Genomic DNA, 24,250 nt, shown 5'->3' on the forward strand with positions numbered 1-24,250 from the left:
CTGACATCTGTGTGTCTAACATGTTCCCGGTTGAGGCTGACAGTGCTGATCTGCAGATCTCATTGGAGAATCACTGCTCGAAAGCTTTGCATGTTCTTCCTTCTTGGTTATGTTCACATCTTTAAAGTATTTTTCTTAAAGCTTCGTTCAGTCACCCTGCAAATACTCCACAGGGAAACAAAATCATAATAACGCTAACCAGTAAGGATAACAGCTAACCCTTCTCAAATGCCTTCTCACGTACTGGGCCTCCTGCTGAGTGCCTCACGATGAAAGGCTCCCAACAAGCCCGTGCGTGTATGTGCTGCTATTATTAGAATATTACATGTAAGAAAACCCAGGCTCAGGTAAATAAGTGACTATCTAAGGTCACACAGCTAACCCATGACAGAGTCTAGATTAAAATGCAAGATGGCCTTCCTCCAAAGCTGTGCCCTTAACCAGGACACCATTACTGCCTACAGGACTCTTCACATCTGTGTGATGAATTCCAAGAAATACAACATATTTTAAAAACATGCTGCTTACCAGTTGTGGTGTTCTTAAAATTCATGCAAATATGTAAAGTAAGTTTAAGAATAGAGTGATTAGGCAGCAAGAAAACTGTAGAAACTATGGTCATAGCGACAATGTAAGTTACACAGCACGTCTGTGCAAAACAGACTCGAACCCAGGGCACCCATGTGGCTCAGTTGGTTGAGCATCTGGCTCTTGATTTCAGCTCAGGTTATGATCTCAGGGTCCTGGAATCAAGTTCTGCATCAGCTTCTCTAATAAATTCTGCATCAGGTTCTGCCCCTCCCCCAGCTCATGCTCCCTCTCTCTTTTCTCTCAAATAAGTAAATAAATCTTAAACAAACAAACAAACAAACACCCCCAAACAGCCTTGAACCCTTGTCAGCGGTTTGGGATTTAATCTCTTATAAAATATTGTGGGAAACCACAACCAACAGAGTTGGGTATACTTTTACAATACGTAGTTTAATATAAAATGTGGCTTTTCTACTTTGGATGACTTGGGGGAGATGCATATGAATATTTCATATTTTCCCTGAAGCGCCTTGTGAATTCTGGTGGGGCGAAGGAAGCAGGTAAGGGAATGAGGGGTGGGGGTGGGCATCTGGCTGGTGTTTCATATCTAGGGTTCTAATGTTATCTTCAAGTGAGTTTATACATACAGACACAGAGAGACACTAAGAGGATGGAAGTGGAAACATTAAATATAACACTGTAACTTTTATTTTTATTTTCCAAAGATTTTACTTATTTGTTGGGGAGGCATAAGCAGGGGGAGCGGCAGGCAGAGGGAGAAGCAGACTCCCCACCGAGCAGGGATCCCTATGCGGGGCTTGATCCCAGGTCCCTGGAATCATAACCTGAGTCAAGGGCAGACGCTTAGTGACTGAGCTACCCAGGTGTCCCAGAACTGTAATCTTTAAATATAAACATTTAAAATAGTAGGACTCTTTTTAAATTCTGATTTTACTATTCTTTACTTTTTAATAAACCAGGAGCTAAAAGGGGCCAAAGTGCCTCTTCTGTAAGCATCCTGCATTTGGGGCAAATTTTCATTACGGTTAATAAGAGATGCCTAGAAAGGACAAATGTGTGCCCTCACTATGTTTCTTTTCTTCTTTTAAGAGACTCTTTTTAGTCTCTTTGAAAACCCCAGACACAAAATAATACGTTGCTTCTGCATTGTGGTAAACACTTCGTTGAAAAGAATAACAGCATTTTCATTGTATCACACAATGAAATTTGTCCTTGGAAATGGACTTTGATGTTATGGGAAAACCTTGTCACGGCCCCTTCCTGGGTGTGAAGGACCCATCTTTTTATGTTGTGGATACTTCCTATTTTAGGGATGTTCTATGTGTTTATATTGTATAATTAATAAAAGAAACTTACATGCGTATGTACTGTAGCATTTGACAAAGAAATCACTCACTCTTTGTGCCTGAATGGAAATTCTGTAAGATGAGTGTCTACTCCGCCTTGACAACCTATAATGAGAGTTGACTGTGGGATGCTCTAATATGGGGTTACCGTATCTGTAATGAGGAAGCCAAAGCACTGATGCCTCATATAAAATTACAGCACCCCATCTATGAAAATGTAACAAGGTGACAAAGTAACAAACCCACAAGTACTGTGAAAAAGGCCAGTACAGAAACAAGTAGAAGCCCGATTTAGAGTAAATTACTAATTTTATAGCAGGGCTTACCTCTGGAGCCTGGAGGGATCCAAAGTCAAAAAATGAAGCCACGCAACGATTTTCATGTGGTGGAAAGAGATTTTAAATATGTAAATTAGGACCAAAGTGACATCGGTTATTTGAGAAGATACAGAATAACTTGAGGATGGCATCCGTGATGAGCAGAATGATGGCATCTTATTTACATAATGAAGCCCACGTCCATGTTACTGACAAGAACGGCTAGGATACAGTCACGGAGCTTTCCCATCTCGAAAAACGTGAAATGAAGCTCTCTTGCACAATATAACACGAGTTGATTTCTTACAGCAAATGTGCCCTAATTTAACATATAGAGAAATTCTGTTCATTGGCAGGCTTCTGAAAACTTCATACTATTTAGCCAAGTTTTATGGGTTCTGCACAGAAAGGAAATAGGAGATGAGTGCAAGTACAAGCTGTTTGTCGTGTTGTTCTGTGATCCGTCATGAAGCACCACAGTCCATTTATTCTTTGCGCTACCAACATAATTTAGGAGATTGCAAAATATTCCGAGCTGACACCCCATTACTGTAATATTGGTTGAGGATCCCCAAAGATATCAGTTCTGCCAATCTCAAATACGCATGTCTGTTTGCCCTTCCAACTCTCCCTTGGCTTACTTTTGACCCTCTGCTGAAAACTGAGCTTACATTGAATAGCCCTTTTGTCTTTGTGGGAACTAATGTATTTTACAGGAAAAGTTAAATGACACATCTTGGAAAATCAGTGGGAAGTCAGGGAGAGAAATGAATATGGTCCTCGCATACAGTAATCAACTCAGCCTTTGCCTCTTGTGTGAGGGAACACAGATTTATTTAACTGAGAAATGTTTCTGTAAAATCAACTCCTAATTTGCAAACGTACTCATTCTAATGATAAATATTAGTTTACCAAACATAAGATTGTGTAGTGAGGCCTGAAATAAATACAGCTTAACTCATTAGAAATTGCAGGCAATTTCAGAATAATTGCTTGCTTCAAGGCGACCCTCACAGTAACTATTGAAACAAAAGGCTAGCTTAGGCTGCTGCGTGAGATCATCAGGCATTAGGAGCTTACCTGGAAGACCGGGGTGCCCTTGTCTGCCTGGAATGCCAGGTAAACCCTTCTCCCCGGGGGAACCGGGAAGTCCTGGTGGCCCCTGCAGCCCCGGGAATCCCAATGGTCCTAAAAGGAACATAAAGATGGGGACGCTGGAATGGAGGAGTATTGAGACAATGGCAGTCAGGTGGACTGAACTCAGGGAACCCAACACAAATCAGGGCAAAGTCAGCCTTGGAAACCGGGTGAGCCTCTCACTTTTTTCTGGAAAGCTGAGAAGAGCTGCCTCTGTCTGAAGGAAACACAAGAGTCGGTCAAAAGGAATAAGGAAAATGGTTTCATGATCAAGGCAAGACTAAAGTTGAATGAAAAGCTCTGTCGTCCTGAACTTTCTCTAGAGATGGAGGGCTGGAAGGGAGGGAAAATGGGTCAGTGTCCAGCCACGTGGGACGATGTGCCTCCTGGCCCTGGGTTCCTGCCTCTCTTCCTCACAGTCTCCTCCGTCAGCCCTGCCAGCCACTCAGCGCCTCGTGTGTGTGGTTCCTTCCCTTCTTCTGTGTCCAGCAAGCCTCACCTCCTCAGGGAAGCCCTCTCTGAGGCCCCAGCCCAACTCCACTTGTTCTTGATGTGCTGTCATAGAAGAGGGGCCCTTACTTGGAGCACCTGCCGCAGTTTATATTGATGAATCCTTTAGTGTGAGTGTCTGTCTTCCCCCATGAAACTACACCGACGAAGAGTGGGGCTGTTTAAACCTGCTCACTGTTATACTCTTGTAGGCACTTAATAAATGTTTGTGGAATAGATCAAATCTTTCCCACTGTTTGAGTCTGAAAGGTAAACTGAAGAAACTCCCTCCTCCTTTCCACAGCTAAACACTCTTTGGACCACATGCCCCCCCCTGAAATGGGAGTTAAGAAGCATGCTTAGTGGTTTCATCAATATTTCTAAGTCCATATATATATATATATATATATATATATTTTTTTTTGTCACTATTACTTGTGCTGCATACTGTTTTCCCAAACGTGAAGAATATTTCCAGGTAGAGTTTCATTCTCTAGAGCAGTAACTGGGATGAAGTAGTATCTTATTTGGGAAAGGAACAAGGTTATATTTAGCCTCTTCCTTCCTTTTGGTGACTAGCATGCTTGCATGTTTGTCCGATTCTGGGGTTCGATAACCAGGAGCCCACATATCTGCAGATATAAGCCACAGTCTCTAAAATTGATTTTATTGCTAATAAAGTTGAGGGAGGGTTGTTTTGTACTGTTGTGCAAGTTGTGTACTGCACCATTACAGGGATGCCCTTTGCACTGTAAACATGGCAGCTTTATGGTAATTTTGGTCTTCATTTTGCCCTAATCCTTTGCTTTATTTCACACTCAGCCAGTTATTGGGCAGACTGTGATAGTTGCTTCTCTATCCATCTTCCTTATCTGTAACAGAAAGGAGTTAAAATGGATAACCAATATTGGTTCCTTTTCAACAAAAAAGTTCTAATGAACTGAATAATTTTCTGAAACCTGGTGACCAAAAATGAACATCCCCAAATATTAGCAGTTAAGTAAAAGTGAATTAAAAAATATTTTAGCTTTAAATAATGGGAGAATTCAATAACAGAGACTCTTTCACAAATATGAAACAGAAAGGTCAGCAGTCGAAACCCAAACTGTCCAACACAGAAGCCACTAACTGCATGTGGCTACTGAACAGCTGAAATGGCGCATCCAGACTGGGTTGTCTTGTGCTCATAAAACATGCACCAGGCTTCAGAGCTGGGGAGGAGGAGTGTCTTATCTGGGAGAGGAGCTCGTTCGTTAGGAACAGCCCTGATCATTGCACTGATAATTTGTATCAATGATGATATGCTAAAGCAGTAATATTTGAATATATTTGTTAAAGGAAATATGAAAATTCATTTCAATTATTTCTTTTTACTTTTTAAAATGGGACTACCACACCTTTTCATTACAGGTGTAGCTTGTGTTATATTTCTGTTGTCCAGTTCTGGTCTAGAAGATTACCAAGCATTTTATTAGGGGCTAAAGATGAACTTGTGTTTCTTCTTACTCATCCAAATGTTACCCAAACTTGAGGACTTTCTGGAAAAGTCAGGGCACTACCGAAATGTCGTGACTATGTCCATAGGAAATGACGTTACCTCCCAGGGGTGCAAAACACCAGACCCTAAAGGTCAAGATAACAAAAGTCTTCATGTACTTCTTAAGAAACAACTTGCATGCCTACCTTTCTGGCCATCTTTTCCATCACATCCTGGGAAGCCTTTGCGTCCTGGAGTGCCGGGTGGGCCTGGGGGACCTGGAGGTCCTGGAAGACCACAGTCTCCTGGTTCCCCTTTCAGAAGGTCGACACTTCCAGGGCGGCCTGGGGGCCCGGGAGCTCCTGACCACAAGGAGGAGGCAAAAATCTTCTTTCAGTCAAAGACAAATATGACTGCAGGTTACCTGAGAGCTTCTTAAGGAAAGTAACCAAATGCAAGCAAAAGACAGAGAAAATCAGAAGAACAAAAAAGTCAACAATATCCGAAGTAAAACAGGGATTGTCTCATGGAGCCCCCAAGCCGGGAGACGGTGTAAATGGTCTGTTGTGAACAGTTAGACAAATGAGCATACAGAAAGCCTTCCTTCCCTTCCAAGCCAGCCCATCTGGAAGCAAGGGTTTATGGCTTTTCTTTGCATTGTCATCCCACTGCTTTAATATGATAGGTAGAAGGACAGATGAACAGACAGAAGGACAGATGGGCAGACAGATACATAGATGACAGGTTTTTGACAAAAATCTGGCTGATGGAAATTAAATGTTTAATCCTATTTGAAAACAGGTGTCTTCACCCAGGAAGTGAGCCCAACTTCTACTCCTACTTAGCTTCTACACTGCCTAGCATGTTTTTGAGCATTTAATTTTTCCCAGCATCAAATAGGATCCCATAATCTTTAGCTTACCCTGACTAAAACCCTAAAGATATGAAGGCAGTGGGTTGGGACTGTCCAAAGGAGCTCTGTGAGCTATTAGGACATGACTGTGTACTTTGCAAAAGCCCACGGTGCCACAGCTCTGGGCCCCAGGCCCCTGACGGCTCTGGTCAGACCCCACTCTGTGAAATATTGCCTTGCTGGCCATTGTCCCTGCCAAGTGCCGAGGGGAATAAGTGCCGTGAGCAGCTCTTGAAGAGGCTCTGTTCCTGTGTGTGCCAGACCCCCGACACTGTCAGCTGGCTGGCTGGGGGCAGTGGTTCACATTGGAGGTGCCAGAGACCACCAGGCAAGGTGAGAGTCCGTCCTGCCCCGTGTTCTGCATCCTTGTGCTCAGCATGACGCTGGTGCTGGCACCAGGAGAGGCCCGCTGAGAGTCAGTGCGCACGCAGAGAGCAGGTACAGGAGCGCTCCGACCCAGGGCTGGCTCTGACAGCCGGGCACTGCCCACACTCTGCCTCTCCCATCTGCCAGATCGATGGGGCTGCTCACGGGCTTCAGCTCTGCCATTCTTAAGTCTACATCCCTCCAGAGCTGGCAGCATGTAAGGAAGGGAGGGTCACCATCCTCTGCTGGGATGTTCTCATACCTCTTGGACCGTCGGGGCCAGGAGGTCCCTGATCTCCTGGTGGACCTGGGTCAGGAATGTCCCCTTCAGGAGCTCTTCCTGTGGCACCTGCTGGCCCAGGCAATCCAGGTCTCCCTGAGAAGGGACGTGTTCTGATGTCAGCCTCGTTACATTTGGAAGGTTTGGATTTAATTACTAAGAGGGGCAAAGCATGCTGCTTCTTACCTGGGGGGCCAGGGGGACCTCTTCCTCCAGAAGGGCCTGGGGGAGAAATTCCCGGACTCCCAGGGTCTCCCATCTCCCCTTTTAGCCCAGGTGTGCCCACTGGACCAGGCGGGCCCACTCCGTGCAAACCTGGATGAGGGAAACAGCATTAATTCTGCATTTTCTCTCTGTTTGTCCCTATTGCCGCTCCTGGAAAAGAACAGCTTCCAGACGGGGTAACAGTGACCCAGCGGGTCGTGCTGAGCCCGACTGCCTGCTGCAGTGGTGGCCCCTATGCTGTAAGCTCTCCCTGGGTCAGCCATCACCTTTCCTCTCATGCCCCATCACACAGCCGGCCGCAGGTCAGCCATAGGCTTATTTTATGATTATTTCCCCGGTTAAAACAAAACAAACACAAAAACAAAACAAAACCAAAAAACCAACAACATATCAAGATTCCAACCTCTACCCCAGAAGGAGTGAAACCAAATGAGATCCAGCCATAAGGAATAATAATAACAACAAGGATAATAATAATAATAATAAGCTGAATACACTGGTTTGACATTTCAGGGGGAACCTGGCATGTAAGTAACAACCACGGAGGAGGTCCACACTGCAGCGGGAGCCCGTCACTGGTTTCTTGGGGGAGGTACATATGTTATCAGACTATTTGGAGGAGCCTCTAAAATGAATCCTCTGTGACCTGAATTAATTCTTGGCCTTGCACACGTATCAAGATTCTGCGTCTCTTCAGCAACTGCGCCAAACCCAGCAGCACGACAACCCAGCCCTGGGCCAAACACCCTTCCACCTCCGTGTCAGATTCCAGCCACCTTGTCTGACTGTGGGCTGTTTTTCTGAGACATTAAAGCAACAAACAAGCCCTATACTAAAATCCCAGAACAAGCTTGAATGCAGTTGCTGACGATGAACCTATCTGGGGTAGCAAAGGTAACAGCGACTTGCTCGAGTAACTTGTTTGAACAGCAGCCAGTTGAGGTTGTGAAAAGTACTCATTAGACCCACGTGGCCGTACTTGCCATCACTACACTTAATATCGAAAAGAAAACAAAACAAAACAAAAAAAAAAAACCCCTCCCCAACTCTCTGTCATGATCCCGGAGTCCCAGGATCGAGTCCCGCATCGGGCTCCCAGCTCCACGGGGAGTCTGCTTCTCCCTCTGACCTTCTCCTTGCTTTCACTACCTCTCTCTCAAATAAATAAATAAAATCTTAAAAAAAAAAAACAAAAACTGAGTTCCACCTAAGCAATTATTCAGAATATTTTTAGCAGAGAGACAGCTCCAAGCAACATCAACAGAAGACACTGATAACCAACAATTCTTTCTTAAATTAGGTTTTCTCAGGGGTCCTTTTTAGAGAAGTCATCTTCGGTACTAAGAACAGTCCAGTATTGTGTCTTCCAGCTAAGCCAGTTTCTTAGTTTGGCACCCCAAACCGTGCATCGTGAAGGAATACTGGCAGTTTTTCACAGCCTGCTCACGGCAGCTCGGTCTTAGCAAAGGATTTTCTCTTACCTGAAGCGCCTTTGGCTCCTTTCTGACCCTTTAAACCATGCAAGCCGTTCAGACCGGGCGCCCCGGAGGGACCTGAAATACATCACAGGCCTGTGACCCACCAGGGAAGACCCAGTGTTGAAGTTCACTGGCCACTGGGCCCGGGCACCACCCAGGGGATGATTCGCTGATGGCCACCAACAGATTCTCCAGGCGGGAGCCCTGAGGTCACACTGTCTAGATGTCATTATCAAGGCTAAAACCATGCCAGTGGTTATTATTTAACATTTTCATTTGATGGACATTTTCTGCAAGACAGGTTAGCACATTTATTTGGTTTTAACATACTGCTCTTGGTTTATGACCATATTGTGGACATCTCTCTCTCTATCCAGATACTGTCTAGAATTATTGAATCTTCTTGTAGGAAGGAACGTTAGGTTCGATGACAACGAACTTATCCTAGATGAGAGAAAAGAGATTGGATCGGAGCAAACCTAGGCCTCCTTCTACCCAGGCACAGGACCTGTCCACTCCACCGTGGTCGGTAGATACTAATTTCTTTGGGATCTAGTCAGGTAAAGGTAGCAAGACAATAAGGACAGGTGAGGCCTGTGGCAAACTGGGGAACACATGACCTACCTAACTTTTCTTCAAGTTCCGGACTACTCAGAAAGAAGCAGCTTGCAGAGCAGGTTTGGTTGGCACGATTTCTTTGCCCTGACTTCTTTCGAAATGAACCACTCTGATGCCTCTTTACTGAAACTCATTTTATTTCATAACAATCACTGAATACTCCAGTCTCTGTAACGAGGTATGATTTCTTTCTGCCAGGCATCAGTGTAGTCCTCCAAGGAGACAGATATCTACCAGCCTGACTTCCCGAAGTAAGCTGTCAGGGAACACTGAACACCCATCAATCTATAGACTCATAAATAGATAAATGCATGAAGTATCTAAAACACACTTATATTATAACATATAGATACTTATATAAGCGTGGAGATTTATAGGGAGGGGGTAGAGGAGACAAACAAGGGACAGGCAGAGGGAAGGAGAGAGGGAGGAAGGGAAGAAGGCAGACGATTGATACAATTCCGGGAGCAGGGCCCTCTGCCGGGTGATTCATACATGTCTTATCTCATGGATTTGGGGGAAGCCATCTTCTGCTCAGCCCCTGGCCAAACCTGGTGACCTTCCAAATTCATCGGTGGATCTTCATCGAAGGCTGAGAGCCGTCCAGCCCGTCACTCAGTTTGGGGCCACATCCCTGTCATTTGCAATCGCAGTGTTCTAGCACACATCCAGTGGCCGGCCCTCAGCTACCCCATGAAACCTACACAGAGCTCCCTTGATGCTCTTCTGCCGACGCCTGTCCCATACCACGCAACAAGCGAGTCTGGATGACTGGATGACTTTGGATAAATTAATTGAGGGCAAGATCGGGTCGTCTTAGTCATCCCATGCTCCTGTCTAGCATGTGACACACAGTTGGTGTTCAGCAGGTGTTGGTTGAATGGCTGAGTGGATGCATGAATGAGTGGATGAGGAAATGTGCCACAGGGAGTGCCGGGACGTGCGCGGGTGCAGAGAAAGCTGTCGGAAGGAGGGGGCGCAATGTCGATTTGCATGTCACACATTCTTTAATAAATTTATGGGAGGAATAAGGTTTGGTGAAGTTAGAGGCATCCATTTGTGTATAAATAATTTAAGGGCTAATTATTACTACTCATTAATGCAAGTCCTCTGTGGGCTTCTTATTAAAAGAGGGAACACTTAGCTAGTTTCACTCTATTTATTATCAGTACTTGAAATGGATGGTTATTCTATTTTTAAACTTAAACTTTAGATTGGTGCAAAGGAGCCGCATTCTCACATCCCCCCCCCAAATGGGAATGCACCCTTATTTTTCCGAAAGCTCTTATTTCCTAACCACTTTTCACAGTTCTGGCTGAGTTTATTTTTCAATCCTCTTTCCTCTTAATGAGCCAATGTTTCAAGTGTGCACCAAAAGAACACACAGACCTTCTTCATCTGCCAAATCTGGATATTTATGGCAATCTATCTGAAATGATAATAAATTTTTTGAGAACACTTTGCTATTTCAATGTGTTTTGATCTCCAGCTGAAGCCACCAAGATTGATGGCTTGGGGACTTAGCTGGGGTGGAATGTCTCAGCTTCTGCCAACTCTCCATTGTCCCATCAATGCATCCAGATCCTGGGCTGTCACAGGCCCAACCCCTCACCATTGTTGAACTGGCCGACCCTTATCTGACCCAATGTTATCTTTCTAAATTGAATGCAGCTACATCTGGGTAGGATTTTAAGGGCAATTTTTCCTTTCTACTGAAAGCTTTTTATCAATCCCATCTCTAAATCAGAAAGTTGTTCATGCATAAAATATATACAGAGCAGATGAGAGGCAATTAAGCTAACAAAGCACATTCCTTGGTAATGAGGATTTTTTATTCACCTCTCTGGCCGTCCTCCTGCTTAACACCCTTCACGTAAGGCTGCACCTCCCTATGCTCACGGGCCGGGTGCTCTCCCTTCCGCCCAGCCTGGTCAGAGAATCGAATCTCCTGCTCCAGCCCTAATGGGAATCACAGCCTCCATCCTGGTTAGCAAGCCCACTCAGAGACTAGGTTCCCACCGAGGTTTTCTTTTGTTCTAAAGCCTGAAAATGCCACTCTATCCCCAGTGGCCTTTGTACAGGTTTTTACATTTAATGGGATGACCACCTTGCCCCTGTGCGAGGGGGACTTGCCCAGCTCTGGCATTCTGAGGCACCCTCCCTCCCAGGCAAAACTCAGACAGCTGGTCACCGGAACGTGAAAGGCCATGGGAAAGGGACCCATGTAACTACAGGTAGTGGTTGAACACAGTTGAAAATGTATCAAAACAGAATCTGAAATAAGATCTATATTTTTTTTTTTTTAGTTCAGAAACTACACAACTGCCTACTGAGGATAGGCACAAGAGCATAAAGACATGGTCTCCTAACCCCGGAGCTCCCATCCCCAAATATACTCGGTGACAGCTGGCTGACAAGACAATGGAGAGCATGAGAGAAGCAGTCCCTGACATGACAGAACAAATGGGCAATTACTTCAGGAGTGGTAAGTGCTGTGGGGGCAGGGCCAGAAGGGACACCCCGCCCCCCCCATAGAGAAAGGGGGAGAACATTCCCATGATTTCCACAGCTCTAACATGATAGCATTTCTTCCCAGATAAAAGACATTTCGAGGTGCCTTTTTTCTGAGGAAACATTTTGCCACCAGCCAAAACAACCCAATCCACATCTTTATGGTTGTTGCCATGGAGCAGGCAGTTGTCTTTAGATTTTCATTATTCCAATCTCATGAACGCCCAACGAGGAACCAAGTGTCTTCCCTTTAGAGGGCATATGTGCTTGAACATTTAAATCTACAAATCAAGCCATTTTTAGCATATGTTTAAGTTAGGGTTTAAATCTGACTGAACACAAGCAGGACTCAGAATCCATATGGCCCGTTCCAGCAGAGCAAACAACTTTGGAGTTCAACAGCTGGTTTGTTCAAACAAGATAATCAGTCCCCTTGACTTATTTAGAACATACTTCAAATATTTAGTTTCTCAGATCAAAGTGTTTCTGCTGGAGTGCGGTTCATTTTCGTAACAGCATGATAAACTGCAACAATGGATTTATATTGTGGACGTTTTCACTTTTAGGAATGTATTCACGGTTCAGTTTGGTTTGGTTTTTTAAAGACAGGTCATTCCTTGGGCTGTTTGCAGAGAAACAGTGTCGCTGCATGGCCAGGAGGCACCACTGCAGCGTCTGTCTGTGTGTTGGGGTGAATATCTGGGCTGACAGAGTCATTTCCCCATCGTCTCTTGCCAAACCCTTTATTTTATAGCACAGAACTCTGATGTGGTTGGAGATCATTTTTCGAGCGATTCTGTTACTCAATCAACATCTCTGGCTATTGGTTTTTTAATAACATACCATAGTGAAATGATGTGATAAATGTGAACTAATTCAAGAGCAGGACAAATCAACAATAGTAACCTGAGCCTAGTCATTTTAGTCAAACTGAGTGTCTATTGTTATGGCACTGGGATGTTTGAAGACCCTTGCTATTTTTATTAAACTAGGAGGGTAAGATGACGGGGAAACACAGTAGGAGTGGTTCATAATGGAAATGTTTCCTTTTGGGTTTTTACCAATTTCATCTTCCAGACGTTCCAAAATGTGTTGGAGAACACCCCACCAGGGCTTCAGGGATTTTCAGGGACAGCAAACAGCCACAATTACTAGATAAGTTTTTAACATAAAAAAAAATTATACCCAGTGATGGGTATTAAGGAGGGCATGTATTGCAATGAGCATTGGGTGTTCCATGCAAACAATGAATTGTGGAATACTACATCAAAAATTAATGAAGTACAGTAGGGTGACTAATACAACATAATAAAAAAATATGCCATTGCTTGAGATCCTAAATTTATCACAAATCACTGGACTTCACATTAAATGTCAATGAAGAGGGAGAAGAACAGTACAAAGATGTCTTGTTTAGTTATGGGAACCAGAAACCAAATAATATTTGGCCGCATGGAAATACATAAGGTACCAGTGCTCCAGAATAAAGAGCCTCCCTCCCTACAGAAGTGCACCAGGTCCTACAAACCACACTACTGCGTATTGGGGAACAAACATTATTTGAAAGTTCTTTGGTGAGGGAAGAAATGAAAGAGTGAGAAATTTTAATTTGGATTTTCAAAACAATGAAACAAGCCCAAAGGAGGGGTTTCGAACTCTTCCGAGTGGAAGTGATTTCTATTGAACCAAAATTTAGTACATGGATGATCAACTGGCAGAAGGTAAGGGGAGGAAGGTGGGAAGAGAGGATCTTAGTCATAGAAATCTACCAAGTAAGGCTTGACTCTTCATCTGCTATTCAAGCAAAGACCTTCAACTTCGTAGCTACTAGCTCAACTGTCCATTCTTCTACTTGTCCAGTCCTCTATTTTTAATTTATTCACAAATTTTAAAATACTTACCATAACCATCCAGTAGATTTAGTGGGTATCCACTGGGTACCAAGGATATAAAAATCATATTTTACTTGGTCAGAAAGACCTTTAAACATACAAATGATTAGGACATACATGCTACACTATAGGTGTACACGAAGTACCCAGGAAAAACATTTTTTTCTAAAATGGAAGAAATGGACTGAAGAGGAGTAGGTATCATAGAGGAATGGAGGGGCATGGATCTTTGCTAATAACAACAACAACAAAAAAAACCCAGCATGTACAATAGGGTATATGGTATTATTGTAATGAAACTTATGTTTTCTATGATGCATAAAGACCAAAAATTCAACGAGGAAAAAAATGTTTATCTAACAAAGCTAAAGAATATTGGTAACTCTTTCTCCATAGCATTGATATTCTCTTTCCTGCACATACCACAATTGGTAAATGTAGTTACAAGTATGTTTCTAATACAACTCCCGGACTACATTGTGAGATCCAAGAAGGCAGTAACAATGTCAATTCTCTTCAGAATTGTGCACCCAGTGTCTAACACGCAATCTAGAACATAACAGAAGCTTAACTATCTTAAGGAGAGAGTAAGTAAAGAGGCCTGAGCATTACAGAAAATGCTGGGAGAAATGTTTTCAAAGATGGCAGCACCGTCATTTTGGTCAAAGGTGGGCAGAGAGCCGAGAGGAGATGCCCTGCCTGAAGCTCTGAGTGAGAAGAAGGAGCTAATTAAGGACATCTGTGGGAAACAGGAAGGAGCCATGACAAGAGCAGTGTCACTTGGCACAGGAAAGGCGCTGTCAATTTGCCCTCAAGGGTCAGGCTTCCTTTCCACTCACCTTTTATTCCTGGGAGTCCTGGTGCCCCTGGATCTCCCACCATGCCTCTTGGCCCTGGATCCCCCATTTCTCCTGGAGGTCCCTGCAGCCCAGGTGCCCCTTGATTACCTGAGGATGAGAAGGAGGTTCTGCAGACACCCAGATGAGACATGAGTTACCTTCACAGGGAAGGTCATCTGTGCTCTTAACAGGTGGCTCCCTGCAACATTGTCTTATCACTTTTTCCCCCTTGACCTCTAACTCTAGAGAGAAAACTACACTTAACCTCAGAGGGAGCAAATCACTTAGGAGTGATCACTGCTGCCTTTTACAATTTTTTAAACTTTCACTATATCCCGTATCGGCGAGAGGAAGAGCCATAAGAGGTTGTGCTATCCATGTGATATGTGCCTTAAATCTAAAGCAGAGAAGAAAACCAGCATCTGGATGGCAGGGGGTTAAGGAGGTATAGGAAGGAGCTTCTATCTGTCAGACCCTCACTTTGTGCCTGGCACATTGCTAGGTTCTTGACAGGTGTTGTCTTGGTTTACTCCCAGACCAGCCCCGTGGGACTGGACTAACTCCACCCTATGGGTGAGGAACAGGTAAGTGTGAGTGACTTCTCCAGAGTCACAGGCCTGGAAAGTGGCAGAGTCTAAGGGAAGGTTGGCTCTTTCTGATACATGAGAAGATAGAAGAATACTCTGGAAGTTTCCAGGCTCCTTTCAAAATACCTGGACACCCGGGTGGTCCAAAGGCACCAGGTAATCCTGGCCTTCCGGGTGGTCCTGTGGGGCCTTGAACGCCGGGCAAGCCCTGATCTCCGGGTACTCCGGGATGTCCTAAAGAAAGAAGAATCAAGCATCTGAGTAATTGTGGATTGGTCTTTGAGGCCGTGCATCTATAAAACCTCTAATTTCAGGACTTGACATTCTTTTCTAGTAGTACTTGTTTACATTCACAATTTTTCTGTTGAAAAGATAACACTAAGGAAAAATTGAAAACAAAACATCTTTAATCCTATCACCTTCATAAAATTTCTCACGTGTATAACAATGTGCAAATAACCCCCCCAGTTTTATATTCTGATTTTTTTAAATTAGCATTGTATTATAAGAAATTTTCCAAATTTGCTATTATTTTCTCCTCCTCCTCCTCCTTCTTCTTCTTATTGTTACTATTATTATTAAAGTAGGCTCCATGTCCAGCGTGGAGCCCAACACAGGGCTTGAACTCACAACCCTGAAATCAAGACCTGAGCTGAGATCAAGAGTCAAATGCTTGACCGACTGAGCCACCCAGGTGCCCCTCTAATTGTTTCAAAAAGACCAGCTGTAGCTTATTGAGTTAATCTTAATTAATTAACCTAATTTTCTCTTACTGTTAGCCATTCAAGTTATTTCTCTTTGCTGTTATGCATAATGACCTTGATACATTTTGAATCCATTTTTCTCAAATTATTTCCTTGAGAAAAATTCCTCGGAGTAGAATTTCTAGGTAACATAGTACATTTTGGTTCAGTTTTCTGCATTTCAACCTGCTGAAGTCTTTTAAATTAAATCACAGGCATCATGGAATTCCACTGCTAAATACTTCACGAGTTATGCCTGAAAACACCATTTTCCTTCATGGCCCAAATAACAGCATCACAGCCAAGAACATTAATACCAATCATTAATCTCCTCTAGTGCTCATTCCGGACTTGGGTTCCCCCACTTGTGCCCTTAATGTCCTTCGCACTGGTTTGTCCACACCGGCTCTCATTCCAGAAACACACTGCATCTGGTGGTTACATGCCTTCAAGTTAAAGAAAAAAAAAATCCACAACAGTCTCTTTCTCAGGACGGAGACCTACTGAAGAGAACACTTCAGCTGCTGTTTAGTCTTTGAGAATAGACCATTCTGTTCTTGACAGAGGCGGTCAGGTGGTCTGGGTAAATGGTGCCCTAATTCCCATCACTGTTGTGTACATGGTTACAACAACTCTAAGTGCATGCCCTGTGCTCACTCGGGACTTGTGAGTTTGTCAGTTTGTTTTCCTGCTAATTCTGTAAGAAGAAAATACTACCTGAGGCTCCCTTTAGTTACACTTCTTTGATTACTAAAGAAGATGACTATTTCCCCAGGTTTATTTACAATGTATTGCTTTAATACAATTCAGACTTACAGGATAACCCAATAGTCTGTGATGAAATTAGCCAGTTGAGTCTACAAATGGAATACATGGTTCTGGATTTACAGACCCAAGGTGGGGGGTTAGCATTGGGCACAGTCATTATTTATTAGAACACACACCAAACAAATCTCTGTTAGTCTCTGCCTGCTCCCTGATGGAATTTAAGATCTATGAGCCTCACTGTGCGTTATGTTATTTATCCTGTAAACATTACTGCAGTTAAGGTAAGGCAGGGTTACTCTAATCTCCAAATGGAAACACTGTGGCTTGCCTCCCCTGTCATACTTGTGTTAAGAACCAAACTTCTGAGTTCATCTGTGCTGTATTTTCTCATTGAATTAAAAGGGGTTCAGAGCAGGGGGGTTGGGGAGACAGGTAGAAAACTAAACCCAGGACACTCATTTAAAATCCCCTGAGATAGGTAGCAGTTCTATGCTTTCTCTTGGGCTTGTTCAAATTCAATCAATGCAGCTTTTCCCAGTCAATGGAATTTGCATATTTAGGTAGACTCTGTGCTGGTGAAAACATATGACATAATTTAGAAATTTTATTTTATTTTTTTGAAGATTTTATTTATTTATTTATTTGACAGACAGAAATCACAGGTAGGCAGAGAGGCAAGCTGAGGAGGAATCAGGCTCCCTGCTGAACAGAGAGCCTGATGCGGGGCTCGATCCCAGGACCCTGGGATCATGACCTGAGCCAAAGGCAGAGGCTTTAACCCACTGAGCCACCCAGGCACCCCTAATTTAGAAATTTTAAACTAAAATATAGCATATATTTTATGCTATATTTCTCATATGCTATATTTCTCATATAGCATATGAGAAAAGGAACAGTTTAAATGGTGATAACTGCAGGACACCAGGGAAATTATGCTAACATAAATTTCCTTGAAAAAGTTAGCCCAAGTGTAAAATAACTCAGATTTATAATTTTTCACTTAAAATATTAGATAATATTAAAGGCTTCCATTTTGGACTAGTTTCAGCTTATAAAATCTTACTATCTCAATGGTTTACATAAAAATACCAGTAAAAATGGAACTTTCAGTTTACCACCAGCTTTTAAGGAATCTTATTTGATCCTCAGAACAATCCTATAATTATGCATGGGGCCAGTTTACAAGTGAGGAAACTGAGCTCAAAGGTGACAAATAACTTGCCCAGGACCACATGGGCAGTAGTAATAAGGAAGACTGACTTTGAACCCTGGTTTCCCTTCTCAAGGCTTCTTTCCTACTCTGATATTTAATATGAGCCCTTCATAATGTTAACCTCAAAACTATTTCCCCCTCCAAATGTACACTTAAGCTGTACATTTTGATTAAAATACTATATTATTTAAGCCTATTTGACCATGTCAGGGGTAAAAGACCAACATGGAAAAAGAGTGGAAAAGTTCTTGCCATTGTAGCAAGCTTGTTTTTCTGTTAAACTTCTATTTTAGCAATCTTATGGTATAAAAACAAAAAAGTATTTTTTTTTAAGATTTTATTTACTTACTTGACAGAGAGAGAGATACAGTGAGAGAGAGAACACAAGCAGGGGGAGTGGAAGAGGGAGAAGCAGGCTCCCCACCGAGCAGGGAGCCCAATGTGGGGCTCCATCCCAGGACCCTGGGATCATGATGTGAGCTGAAGGCAGATGGTTAACCACTGAGCCAGCCACTCAAGGAATTTACTCCTTAAATTCCTGATGATACTTCTGCTCTGATACTTTTTCTGTTGTATATAATGAAACATGACTTCTGCCAAAGAGAATTTTAAGATAATGCACGAAACAAGGGGCATGTGGGTGGCTCAGTCAGTTGGGCGGCTGACTTTTGATTTCAGCTCAGGTCATGATCTCAGGGTCCTGGGATCCAGCCCCGAGTCGGGCTCTGTGCCCATTGGGCATTCTGCTTGAGATTCTCTCTCTCTCCCTCTCCCTCTGCACATCCTCCCACTCACCCTCTCTATCTCTCTCAAATAAATAAATAAAATGCACAAACCTATTACTGTGAGATATTTTAACTTACAAGGGACAGATCTAAACCTATCCACTACCAACTGAATAAGATTGTGCATACTTCTTTAGCCTATCATTTGTGGATGGCATTTGTTCTTTTCATGCAATGAATGTCCCTGTGCATGTATCTTTATCCATTCGTCTGGTAACTGACTTAAGATAAATTCTTACAAGTAAAATTACTAAGTTAAAAGGCATGTATATTTCATCAATGGTGGGTCATGCACTGTAGCCAGCCACTGTTTTGAGGGGAAGGTAAGAGATCACAGGTACATGGCTATCCATTCAGAGGGATTGCGTGTCAGCTATCACTGATACACAAAGTACCATTTTGAACAGTTTATATTCATTGTTGGTGATGAAGTTTTACTTTTCTTTTCTTTTGGTTTGGGTTTTAGTAAACTAGATATTTAATAACTGAGATACTGTGTGATAGCTCAACAATGGCATTCCTCACAGGCATTTACATGTGATTTTCTGAGTAGGAAAGAAAGGGCTAGAGTAACAACCTGAAGTGATGGTCAGTGTGAGTGGTTACTGCTAATGTATCATTTATAATTCTAGTGATTGTGAAATAGTCCAGCTTCATTTGCTTGCAATAATCATTTTTGACCATGTCAAAATCTGGGCATGTCAAGGAGAGTGGATTGTTATGTCAACATCATAGGTCATGGGAGCTGTGGTGGAAAAAGACTGAGAATCCCTGGTTTTATAATCCTGATGTCCTTCTAGGCCAAGGATGTGGTGGCAGTGTTTATAATCCTTCTGACATGTATCTTAGTGTGTAAAGGGGGAAGAAAATATTGATATAATTATTGCCCACTAAGAGTATAAAGTAATTGCTCTATTTCTCAAACCAAATTTATTGATTTTTTTAAAAGATATTTTTATTTATTTATTTGACAGACAGAGATCACAAGTAGGCAGAGAAGCAGGCAACGAGAGAGGAGGAAGCAGGCTCCCTGCTGAGCAGAGAGCGCCATACCCAGTGTGGAGCCCAACATGGGGCCGGAATTCATGACCCTGAGATCGAGACCTGAGCCAAGACCAAGACCCAGACACTCAACTGATTAGCCACCAAGTTGCCCCTATTCTCTTTTGTTTCAATAAGAAAAACACGTAGCTATAGCTCTACCTGGACATCCAAGGCCACCTGGTTCACCCTTTGGACCAGGGAAGCCGAACTGACTTGCAGGGTCTCCTTTGTCTCCTGTAAGTGATAAAATGCACATAACATTATTTAAGAGAATTTAATTTTAGTTCATACACGTGACTTAATAACTGTCATATTTGTCTTTAGAGTTTATCTTCAAATATTCCAGAAGAGTTTTTGAAAAAATGTTTTTTTCTATATAAAAACAATGGAAACATAGATGCAAGATGTGATTTAAGCACACACGTACACACATGCACATGCACACACTCATTTTTTTGTTCGTAACAATCATAAGAAACTATAGATCTTAATAAGTTTGAATTCTTTTTTAAAATAATTTTTTCAATTTTTTTATAAACATATAATGTATTATTAGCTGCAGGGGTACAGGTCTGTGAATCACCAGGTTTACACACTTCCCAGCACTTACCATAGCACATACCCTCCCCAATGTCCATAACCCCATCCCCCTTCTCCCAACCAACCTTCAGTTTGTTTTGTGAGATTAAGAGTCTCTAATGGTTTGTCTCCCTCCTGATCCCATCTTATTTAATTTATTCTTTTCTACCCCCAAACCCCTCATGCTGCATCTCCACTTCCTCATATCAGGGAGATCATATGATAGTTGTCTTTCTCCGATTGACAATAAGTTTGAATTCTTAAATTCCCAAAAATAGTTTCAAATTTAGGTATCTATGTAAGAAATTACTTAGCACTGACCGATGATAATCTTAGATGGTATTTTAGAAACAAAAAGCAGAAACTGTCCTGTTTTAGTTACTATAATCGCATTTCAAGCTCTGTGAAGGGAAGCTCAACTCAGTGTCCTTGTAAAAACAAAATTACAAAGGTATACTTTATTGATGACTTCACAAGAGAGCACACATCACAAGGCTACTGTAGGCAACAGCTCCCACAGTACCACAGAGCTGTCCCACACGGCTGCTGCATTCTTCTGGACACAGGACTTATGGCTAGAAGTCAGTTACAAATGGAGGTCTTAAAATTGTGTGGTAGGAATGGGCAAGACAACAGGTGGGGTTATAAGAGAGAATAAGAGTCAATTAAGTGTGATTTATAATACCCTCCTACCCATACCCTTGTCAAAGGAGTCCCACCCACATTTGTGGAAGTTTCTCTTCCAGCTGATGCTACTCATAATTGTGACTGATTCTTTGAGGGGTAGAAATCTTGTCTTTCTCGGGTCAGCAAGTCTTTCCTTGAGACGTTGGAATAAAAAAGCAAGAATGTGAGGTTGTTGGTTATTGAGACAGCAATCAAAAAGACCATCATGATGTCGTTATCATGATGCTCTGATGCAGAACATGCTTGCGATCCAAACATATCCAGAAAGATCCAGAAAGGATACTGAATAGAGAGTGATGAAGCCAGCTGGCAGGCAAGTAAAAGCCAGGCCATAAAGAAAAACGGAATAGTCTCAAGAGAGAAACCAGGGATTGTTGGGGTTGGGTTTCCTTCGCCTTATGATGGGCTTCAGGAGGCAGCTTTTACCCCATGAACCACAAGTGCATTTCAGTTCCTTGCAAACATGGCCAGATACAAGTATGAAGAGCCTAAGAAGAGGTAGGTTTATCCTCTGAGAGAGGCAAAGGGACTATAATAAATGCATAGGGAAGTAGAAGAGGACTGAGTTTAATTTTTTTTTTAAGATTTTATTTATTTATCTGACAAAAAGAGAGACAGTGAGAGAGGGAAGACAAGCAAGGGGAGTGGGAGAGGGAGAAGCAGGCTTCCCGCTGAGCAGGGAGCCCGATGCGCGGCTCGATCCCAGATCCCTGGAATCATGACCTGAAGGCAGAGGCTTTAACCCACTAAGCCACCCAGGTGCCCTGAGGACCGAGTTTTAAACCATGATGCTACACAGTGTCTACTCAAATATGAGAACTCCCCTACTTGTAACTATTTCCGAGGAAGAAATCTAGATTGTTACTTCTGAATAACTAAGTGTGCACAGTTCATTTTTTCTTATAGCAACTATCATATTACTTATGGAGTGTCTCTCAAAATGCAAAACATGTTTCATGGGTGGTAAGGAAGTAGATTTTTAGGTGGTTCATTAATTACTCTTTAACATTTCATGATATTTCTTTAAAGATTTTATTTTTAAGTAATCTCTACACCCAATGTGGGGCTTAAACTTATAACCGTGAGATCAAGAGTCACATGCTCTTCTGACTGAGCCAACCAGGTTCTTTTACTCTTTTATATTTTAAAGTTATTCATTTTCATCTGTATTAAAGTAAAATATAACTGCTCATCAAACCTGTAAATTCACAGTGAGGTTAAAGCTCAGGTTAAAATAGTGAATCATATTTAAGTAGATTTAAAGAAAAATACTAACCCAATGGTATATAACAGTAACTATATTGAAGATTTTATATAAATATCACAATTTAAGATGTCCTGATTTTTGTTTGCTTGTTTGTCGGAATAAAGAGTTAATGAAACCTCTCTTTCTTTAAGAATATTTTTACCCACAGGTAACTTTGTGTTTCTGTTTCCCCCAAATCCGATTAAGGTAGAATATCAGCTGTGTTATGAGGCAACACTGTTTTTGGCACAAGGTAAACCAAGACCTATGAGGCCAAATCTAACCTATAGCTTTTTGCAAATAAATTTTTAATGAAACACAGCCATACCTCTTGTTTTCATATTGTCTCGCTACTTTCATGCATAACTTGCTGACTCTTGGCTTATGTTAAAAAATAACCCAATTGTACATTACATGTGTCCCAGAAATTCTGGCCCAGAAGTCATGGCTCTGGCCTTCTCCATGTCCTGTAACTTGTCATGGGACCCTAAAAGCCAAATCCATAAAATCCTTAGAAGAGATATTGGCTCCTAGGGCAGAAGGCTTCCAAGCCAAGGTAGATACCGCCCACCAATGTGGATCTGGTGGGAACTGCAGTCACTACAAAGAATGCTGAGAGACCCCCCTGCCCCCAATGAGGAGAAAGGCCTGTGTGCTCTGCAAGCATGCTGTTTTCTAGCTGGTACCCTTGATTCTGAATGACAAATGTGGATGACTTGGGTCTTGAGTGTTTGAGTATTTAGCAGAGTCTAAAATCAACCCCTTCATTAATATCCAAAATATATCAAGAACTTATAAAACTCAATGCCCCTCAAAATGAATAATCTAATTTAAAAATGGCCAGAAGACATGAACAAACATTTTTTCAAAGATGACACCCAGACAGTCAACGGACACATGAAAAGATGCTCAACATTACTTATCATCAGGGAAATGCAAATCAAAACTACAGTGAGATATCACCTCACACCTGTCAGAATGACTAAAATCAGCAACACAAGAAACAACAGGTGTCAGTAAGAATGTGGAGAAAGTGGAACCCTCTTGCCCTATTGGTGGGAATGCAAAGTGGTGAAGTCACTCTGGAGAACAGAATGGAGGTTCCTCATAAAGTTAAAAGTAGAACTACTCTGTGATCCAGCAATCACACGACTAGGTCTTTGCCCAAAGAATACAAGGGATACGGGCACCCCAATGTTTACAGAAGCATTATCTACAATAACCAAATTATGGAAATAGTCCAAGATCATTTGCTGAATGGATATAGAAGATGTTATACACACACACACACACACACACACACACACACAGACTGCTTTAAATATATATGTGTGTGTGTGTATACATATATATATACACACACATATATGTGTGTGTGTGTGTGTGTGTGTGTGTGTGTGTAATATATATATGAGAGCAGACACTTACCTATAGAGAACAAACTGCTGGTTACCCCAAGGAAGGTGCGTGGAGGGATGGGTGAAACAGGTGATGGGGATGAAGGAGAGCAGCTGTCATGTCATCATGGTGATGTCTGGAAATGTTAAATCCCTATACAGTACTCTTGAAGCTAATATTACACTCCATGTTAACTAACTGGAATTTAAATGAAAACTTAGAAAAAATAAAAAGAAGCCCTTGGATGTTGCAGTTTGTTGGATATATTCTACTTTTTATGCCAAATGTGTGTGCTCATAATGTTACAAACACCCAGGACTATGAACTTGGCAGATGGCTACTATGTTTCCAAAGCATACCTTTAGGTCCTCTCATTCCATCAATTCCCGAACGTCCTGGGGACCCTGGAGAACCCGGCTCACCCTGACAGTTTAACAAAACAAAAAAGAGTTTAATTTGGTTTCAAATACAAATGATATGTTGATAACATGACCCAGTTATTATATTCCATAACCAGTTTCCATATATTTGCAGTGGTAAAGGAAATCAGAAGCGGATTGCAGGTGTACTAATACTTGTGTCCAGCTTTAAAAGTGGCTAAAACTCCAGAATTAGAGGTGTCGACAGCATCCGATTCTCTAATTTGATTACAAAAGAGTAAATATATCACATAATTTGAATATTAAGGTTTGAATGAGCAAATTAATCCCAAATAAAATCTTGTTAGAAGACTTTTCTTTTTTTTACCCAAAACTTGAAA

General features: G+C 42.2%; 1 protein-coding gene across 9 annotated transcripts in view; it reads right to left on the reverse strand.

The window, feature by feature from the left end:
• Positions 1-24,250, reverse strand: part of COL4A4 (collagen type IV alpha 4 chain) — a 121,219-nt gene that overhangs the window by 11,807 nt on the left and 85,162 nt on the right. For 7 of the 9 annotated variants that reach the window (XM_045078801.1, XM_045078800.1, XM_045078798.1 and 4 more), the window contains 10 exons: positions 23,850-23,913; positions 19,740-19,814; positions 15,154-15,261; positions 14,441-14,548; positions 8,584-8,655; positions 7,064-7,192; positions 6,860-6,973; positions 5,525-5,680; positions 3,296-3,403; positions 2,225-2,233 (listed from right to left, as the gene is read on the reverse strand). In XM_045078801.1, coding sequence (XP_044934736.1) covers positions 2,225-2,233; positions 3,296-3,403; positions 5,525-5,680; positions 6,860-6,973; positions 7,064-7,192; positions 8,584-8,655; positions 14,441-14,548; positions 15,154-15,261; positions 19,740-19,814; positions 23,850-23,913 — 943 coding nt within the window. Of the gene's footprint in view, positions 1-2,224; positions 2,234-2,253; positions 2,614-3,295; positions 3,404-5,524; positions 5,681-6,859; positions 6,974-7,063; positions 7,193-8,583; positions 8,656-14,440; positions 14,549-15,153; positions 15,262-19,739; positions 19,815-23,849; positions 23,914-24,250 lie in introns of those variants that run through there. The other 2 variants (XM_045078806.1, XM_045078803.1) reach the window with 2 other exon arrangements.

This window comes from Mustela putorius, unplaced genomic scaffold (assembly GCF_011764305.1).
Source record: "Mustela putorius furo isolate JIRA1106 unplaced genomic scaffold, ASM1176430v1.1 tig00000275_pilon_pilon_pilon, whole genome shotgun sequence".
Classification (NCBI taxonomy): Eukaryota; Metazoa; Chordata; class Mammalia; order Carnivora; family Mustelidae; genus Mustela; species Mustela putorius.